General features: G+C 49.5%; 1 protein-coding gene across 1 annotated transcript in view; it reads right to left on the reverse strand.

Moving 5' to 3' along the window:
• Positions 1–284: 284 nt before the first annotated feature.
• APCDD1 (APC down-regulated 1) overlaps positions 285–7,019 on the reverse strand; it is a 34,038-nt gene continuing 27,303 nt past the window's right edge. The window contains exons 4-5 of the mRNA XM_017514176.1: positions 3,149–3,470; positions 285–1,384 (exon numbers count right to left, since the gene is read on the reverse strand). Coding sequence (XP_017369665.1) covers positions 936–1,384; positions 3,149–3,470 — 771 coding nt within the window. The 3' untranslated portion in view covers positions 285–935. The remainder of the gene's footprint in view (positions 1,385–3,148; positions 3,471–7,019) is intronic.

Below are 7,019 nucleotides of genomic sequence, written 5' to 3' on the forward strand. Positions count from 1 at the left end.
GAATGCGGCTTCCTCCACCCACCCCTAACAAGACAGTGTGAGTCAGGGCTCAGGTCCCCTAGGGAGAGGAAACTGCAATGATCGGGCACTTTCTCTATCATTGGTGTGGCATGTACCACGCTGCAGCCACCCGTGTCACTGCTCCTGTGTAACAGGATTGCTGTTGCTGTTTTCCCAATAGCCCTGTCTAGTGAGAGGGCTAGGAAGCCGCATGCCTCCTGCAACCACCGGAAGCCAACAAGTGACTCTCCTCTCTCAACAACTAAGACCACGGATGTAAAAACAGGTTAAATTACTTTGAAACTTTAATTACAGATGCTTTTCCACACATTTCTGAAACAAAAGCTTTGACTCTCCCATTTTTTGCATAAAGGCTGTGAAGGTGGGTTAGCCAGACCGTATATGTTTTCATATATGCATATCTACACCTGTGTCTCTTCTTTATTAATAAAAGGTGTCTTGATCACAGTCCCAAACCAATTCTGCTTTGGATTCCAGCATATATAACTCAGAAAGTAAAACAATTTCAAAGGAAGTCAGGCTGTAACCACAGGAAAACGGCAGGGACAGTTGTAGCTTGATGGTTGTTTCTTCTAAGTTCAACTCAGAAATATAATAATAATTAAGAGAAAAAAGTAAGAGGCCCCAGCTTTCATCCCTGCTACCAAACACGCTCGTCCAAAACCCTCGGCTGTCTTAAAGTGCAATTACTGTTGTGAAGTTGCTCAGGCCAGGGATCAGGCTGGATGGAGTTCAAAGCAGAAACATCAAACACTCCTTGCTGTTCATGACTCAGGGGCTGGGAGGGAGAGGAGAAAAAGGACAGTTCTCCAGCATTCAAGTGCGTCAAAAGAATAAATGTCTTTTATTTCAGTAAAGAAAATCTGTCCATAGTAAGGAATCCTGGTTTGGAAAAATATAACTTTCTAAAACTTCTATCTGCGGATGTTCCAGTGCAGCAGAGTGACAAGGCAGGCGAGTGCAGTCAGCAGCAGGGGCTGTATGTGCCTCCCACGGGCCCGGCCATACAGGCGGCTTCCACTGTCTTCTGCGAGGTCCTCTGCCCTCAGCGAAGAGGAGGCGCACTGGACCAAGGGCATCTGGTAGGACGTGGCTCTCTTCTCTGGCCTGTCTGGGCTGGACCCGTCGCTGGGCCTCTGGCCATTGAACAGCAGATAGCGCCCCCGGGCATCCTGCTCCATTTTGAAGATCTCGTACTCCGTGTGAGGTAGTTTGATTCCCAGGGCCACGCAGCCATTGGTGTGGGTCACATCCTGCTGGATGCCCACCTGCCAGGAGCCCTCGGCCCCGCACTCATTCCCATTGAAGACGTTGAGCAGTGAGGCTGTGGCCGCATCCATGGGGGTGACCTTCATGTGATTCACTGCAGATGAGAGAGGAGAATTCCATGACTCCAGGGAGTAGTTGCAGGATGCAGAAACCCACCCAGCACACACTGGCCACAGTCTAACTAGACAAGGCTTTTTTTCCCCAAAAACAATCCCACCTTCAGACCCACCCATCTGGCTGCAGCAGTCATTAAAGCAGTGTTGGGTGGGAAGAGTTCAACCTGTTGATGTGAGTGGCAGTCACACCAATAGATAGGCTGCAGGTGTGGCCACACAACACAGACCATCTGGTTTAGAAACGCTGGGTCCAGGCTCTAGCTGGGAGTGCTGGCAGGCAAGAAATAAAACTACAGCTGGGCGTGCTCCTAAGGAGTTTTATTTGGTGATGCTAACTCCTTGAGATTGAAACAAATATTCAACAAAGGCTGGAATTTTGCTTTTATCAAAGGCTTTTGGGATTCTAAAAGTCTGCATGTCAAACACCTATCCCAGTTGGCATTCTCACACATTCCTACGGGCCCATACATTAGGCATCTAAAATAAGTTAGGCTGCAAGCAAGAGAAATATGAGTGAATAAATTAAATACAAATCCCAGCTCTTGTGGAGAATTGCTTTTGAAGGTCCCCCAGGGGGCCACTTCCGGGTATAACACGATGAGCTTTGGGGTAGAGTCAAGTAAAGATCGCTTGCTCTCAGTTAAGTTTCTCAAAGGGCCTGGATTCCTGGAGCAAACCCTGCTACCTAAAAGGGGGGCTAATGTCTTCCAGGACTTTCTGGGTTAACAGAAACATTTTATAGTAATGGAACTGAACTTGGAATTTCATCCCAGAGGAGTCACCTGGGATCGAGGCTATTCCCCTTTATCTGGCATAATAGAACTGATACCATTTTACAAAGATGCTCAAACTTAAAGAAAAAAGCAACCTTCTAAAATAGCAGCCACAAGCTCTGCTTTGTTGCTGGCAGCCTGGTGCAGCTCCTCCCTCCCCTCCTTGTTGAATGATCAGGACACAGCCTGAACCTTCCCACAGATGCTCCCACCTCCAAGCAGGTGACAGCCTCTCAATTACACGACAAGCTCAGGGTAAGAAAGGACAGCTTCAAGCACCTGAGGTGTCACTAACACCTCTTTATTGCCCACTCAAGAAATCACTATGGCAGGCAAGCAAACGCAGTGTTACAGAGGGGCGGCATGGAATCGCCAGAGTTGTGTATAAAAAACGTCAAGTGCAGACTTGAGATTTCTTTTTTTGTTTTTTAGAGACAGGGTCTTCCTCTGCTGCCCAGGCTGGAGTACAGTGGCAAGATCACATCTCACTGCAGCCTCAACTTCCTGGGCTCAAGTGATCCTCTCAGCTCAGCCGCCAGAGTACCTGGGACTACAGGCACATGCCACCACACCCGGCTAACTTATTTTTTATAGAATCAGGGCCTCACTGTGTTGCCCAGGCTGGTTTCAAACGTCTGGCCACACGAGATCCTCCTGCCTTGGTTTTCCAAAGTATTGGGATTACAGGCATGAGCCTCGGACCTGGCTAGAGATTTCATTCCCAGTAACATCCTCCCTGGGCTGGCAACTTCCCACATGCAGCGCAGCGGCGTGGACGCCTCCTGCATTCAGGCCTGCCAGCGGAGGCTGTCCACCTGATCCATTTTGAGCAGGGAGAAACTAAGAGCATGCTGAGGCAGAAATGACTCCCTAGTAACTCAGGAAGAAAAGAGGTCTCTTCCCTCATCTCTGCCTCCACAAAAAATGTCACAGGGCTGTCTATCGGCTGATCCGGGGTGGGAATCCTACCTTTGAAAACAAACTCCGTGCCTCCCATGACCCTGGAGGACAGGACACCGTGGCTGTAGCGGCCCCGGGCGTAGATGGAGAAGGTGGGGTGCTTGCACACCGGGTCTGAGTAGTGGTAGTAGTGGCCCTCCCAGGTGTTGTTGTTGTCGTGGAAGATGAAGTGGCGGGTGAGGAAGAGGACTTCGGGGCGCACCTCGCAGCGCTGGCTCACCCACTCCCCGTGCAGACCAATGGTCAGGTCCGCCTTCGGGGGCAGGATGGGAGGGTGGTGCTCGTCTGACCGATAGATGATCCGACAGGCAATGCAGGCATGGTCGTGGTTCTAAAGCCAAGAAACAAACACACTCAGAGGGCTCTGTCTTCCCAAGGGAGCAATGCACACGTGCTTCCAGCAGTGGGTCTCACCAGGTACCAGGTGACCATCAATGACAACCTCAACACCAAGAACCAACTGGAGTCATGCTTCAGGGCACAGACAGAGGTGAGAGTGACGCGTGCCTGTGTGCACACGGGCACCCACAAGTGCACACGTGTTTGCCTGACAGTACAGACGTACACAAACATTTCAGATGTGATGTGGACTCTTTAGAATCCTATTAAGTCTTCAGACCACATACACTGGACACTTGATTTCAAAAAGAAATGATGGTAGCACTTCATACCCATTAAGATGGCTACTATCAAAAAATCACAAGTTGGCGAGGATGCGAAGAAATTGGCACACTTAAACGCAGCTAGTGAGAATGCAAAATGGTGCAGCCACTGTGGAAAACAGTAAGGCACTTCCTCAAAAAAAGAAAAAAGAAAAGAAAGAAACAGAGAATTACCCTATGACTCAGCAATCTTACTTCTGGGTATTCACCCAAAAGAGTTGAAAGCAGGGACTTGAATAGGTATTTGCACACCTATGTTCACATCAGGGTTATTTACAATAACCAAAAGGTAGAATCAACCCAAGTGTTCACTGATGGATAAATGGATCAACAAAACGTGGTCTATCCATATGATGAAATACCCTTCAGCCTCAGAAAGGCAGGAAGTTCTGACACCCGCTATGACAGGAATGAAACTTGGGGACATCATGCTAAGTAAAATAAACCAGACACAAAAGGACACTGTAGGATGTCACTTATATGAGGTTCCTAGAGTGATCAAATTCACAGAAACAGAAAGTGGAATGGTGGTGGCAGGGACTGGAGGAGCGGGGAATGAGGAGTGGTTTAATGGGTGCAGAGGTTCAGTGTGGGCAGATGAAAAAGTGCTGGAGGTGGATGATGGTGATGGTTGCACAATAATGTGAGTGTCCTCAGTGCCACAGAATTGCTCACTTAAAACTGGTTAAACTACACATTTTACATTATGTGTATTTTACCACAATTAAAATGTATTTTAATTTTGAAAAGGAGACACAAAGGAAGAAAAAGGGGCCAGCGCTCCACTGGCTGTGGATGAAAGTGAGTTGTGTAGGAAGGGAGGGGCCCTTAGAAGAGGGAATGGAGCAGGAGGCCACAGAGCAGTAAGCACACCTGCACACTGCCCTGTCTCTGGGTTTGCCCGCCTCCAGGTTCGGAAGCACACATGAGAGATGCTGGAAGTCAGGGCACAGGGTGCTTCAACGCAGTGCCCGTGCCTTGCTGTCTGACCAAGTTCTCCACACACCTCTGAGCCTGGGCTGCCTCCTCCTGTACCTGGGTCATCCCTCTGCTATTCTCCTGCTACATGGGGGGTGGGGAGTGCAAAGCTGGAGGGCTAACAGAATGCTGACCACTGGCAGCATGTGCTGATTGGATCAGGCTGTGGTGGGGAGGTAGAAGTGGGTATGTCAGTGTTCCAGGGCCACCCCAGCCCTGCGCTCCCATGCCATCGGCTCGTGGCCTCACATCTGCCCTGCGGCCAACGCTGAGGGGTGCCCACTGACCAGGCAGGCACACTCTTCTTCTCTAGCATTTGTTTCCTAAAGTTGCAGATCTCAATCACTAGGGTCTTTGGGTTTACAGCCCTCACTCAACATGTGATTTTGTTGTGATTGTTGTTTGATTTCTCAGAGAGGGCGGGAGGAGCCGTGGGCTTCCCAGCTGTGGTGCAGCCATTCTCTTCTGAGACGGCTGTGCTCGCTAACTTGCGCTCCTGCAGTGTGCATTAGATGGTCATAGAATTGCACTCGTGTGAATGTTTCCTTTGCTAACATGGTTTGTGGCTTGTAGACGATGGGATCAAATGGCCGCAACATTGAGACGAAAGCCAAGTCCTGGGCATCCCCAGGCTCTGCTGGCAGTCGTTGGCCTGCGGTTTCCTACAGAGGGCTCTGGGGTACACAGAGAAATTGCCTGCAACCTGTGCTCAGCAGTGAGCTGCCCGCTGCAGGCTACCAGAGAAACAGAGAGAAGAGCTTCTGGATGAGGCCCATTAGGCTGGTGATTAATTACAGCAGGGAAAGATGGCTCTGGCCAGGTTCTGGGGTCTGAGGTCAGCCCTGGCCGCTGGTGATTTGGGGCAAGTTATTTATTTCTCTTGATTTCAACTTCCTCATTTATATAGTGGTGATTGTTATACTTATTTGCATAGCTGCTGCAAGAAATGAACAGCAGATTAAGGTGGTTCCCACTCAATGCACCCAATTGGTGTATTAAATTAAGATTAAATAAAGGCCTATCTGCCACCCTATGTGCCATTATCTTTCAAATGCACCTTAAGGTGAAGAAAATACAAACTGAGTTAAAGGAAAGCATCACTGACTACGGCAGCTTTGCCCTTATGTTTCCTTAGTCAACTACTATGGGGTAAAGGTTTCAGATTTTTCACCCTCAATCAGCGTTCTGATATTCAAAACCCAGGGTGGAAAGTTAATATGACGTACTGTGCCCAGCCCAGAGATCCTGCCTAAGTGCTGGAATTATCACCATTGAAACTGGGCCTGCGGTCCTGGTGTGGGACCAGCGACACTCACTCTGACACTGGCCCAGAACCTGGATGTAAATCACGAAAGCATCACAGTCCGGAGGGTGGTGTTCTCCTGTGGTGCCTGTTAACAAAGACACAGGCTGTGCAGGAACCAGCCCCGGGCCCAGCACCACCATGGTGAGCCAGCACATGTGAAATAAGAGAGGTCACCTGGAGCACTCCTTCCATCAGGTAAGAAGCTCGGGGCCAGGTCTCCCTCAATCAGCCAGGAGGAGCTGTGCACTCCTCTGACTTGCAGCTCAACGCTGGTGGCCAGCTGCCCCCTCTGCCTAAGCAGGCCCCCAAAGCCTAGCTGGTGGCCCCACTTCCCTATACCAACCTCAACCTCCACCTCCCCTCTGCACCATTCCCCATAACTTGGTTTGCCAACTGTAATCTGGGAATTTAAAAACATCAATTGTGACGCCTTCATTTCTGGTCATTCTAGGGAACAGAGTCTCAATCCCTGAAAAGATTTTATTCCTCAAACACCAGGATCAGTTTAGGAAGAGCTCAGAGAGCTTGTAAGTTGGGGGTGGGAGAGAGAAAGAAAATAAGGGATATTAGTTCTTGCAAGAGATGTGTCTGGGACATTGTCAAGGGCCAACTGCTCTTTGACTTAGACAAGGAAAAGGTTTGGGGGAGGGGAGGGGACTGCTGTCACCTGAGCTGATCCAGAATGGGTGTTTGCACAGTGCTTTCCTTTAGGAATAATAAGGCCGGAGTCCTGAAATGAGGACCCAGTGGGAATTGGTCACTTCAGGAGAATGATGGTCCTGGGCTGAAGTGTCGCTGTTCCATAGCAGAGAAAAGCAGGCCAGGCAGGTGGCCTGAGGATTTAGGTTGGGTGCAGGGAGTACGAGGAACCTGGCTCTTAGGTATTGGTCTTGCCAAATCCCTAAACTAAATGCTTTCTTTTATTGCAGTAAAA

Source organism: Cebus imitator, unplaced genomic scaffold, assembly GCF_001604975.1.
Source record: "Cebus imitator isolate Cc_AM_T3 unplaced genomic scaffold, Cebus_imitator-1.0 Scaffold518, whole genome shotgun sequence".
NCBI classification, from domain to species: Eukaryota; Metazoa; Chordata; class Mammalia; order Primates; family Cebidae; genus Cebus; species Cebus imitator.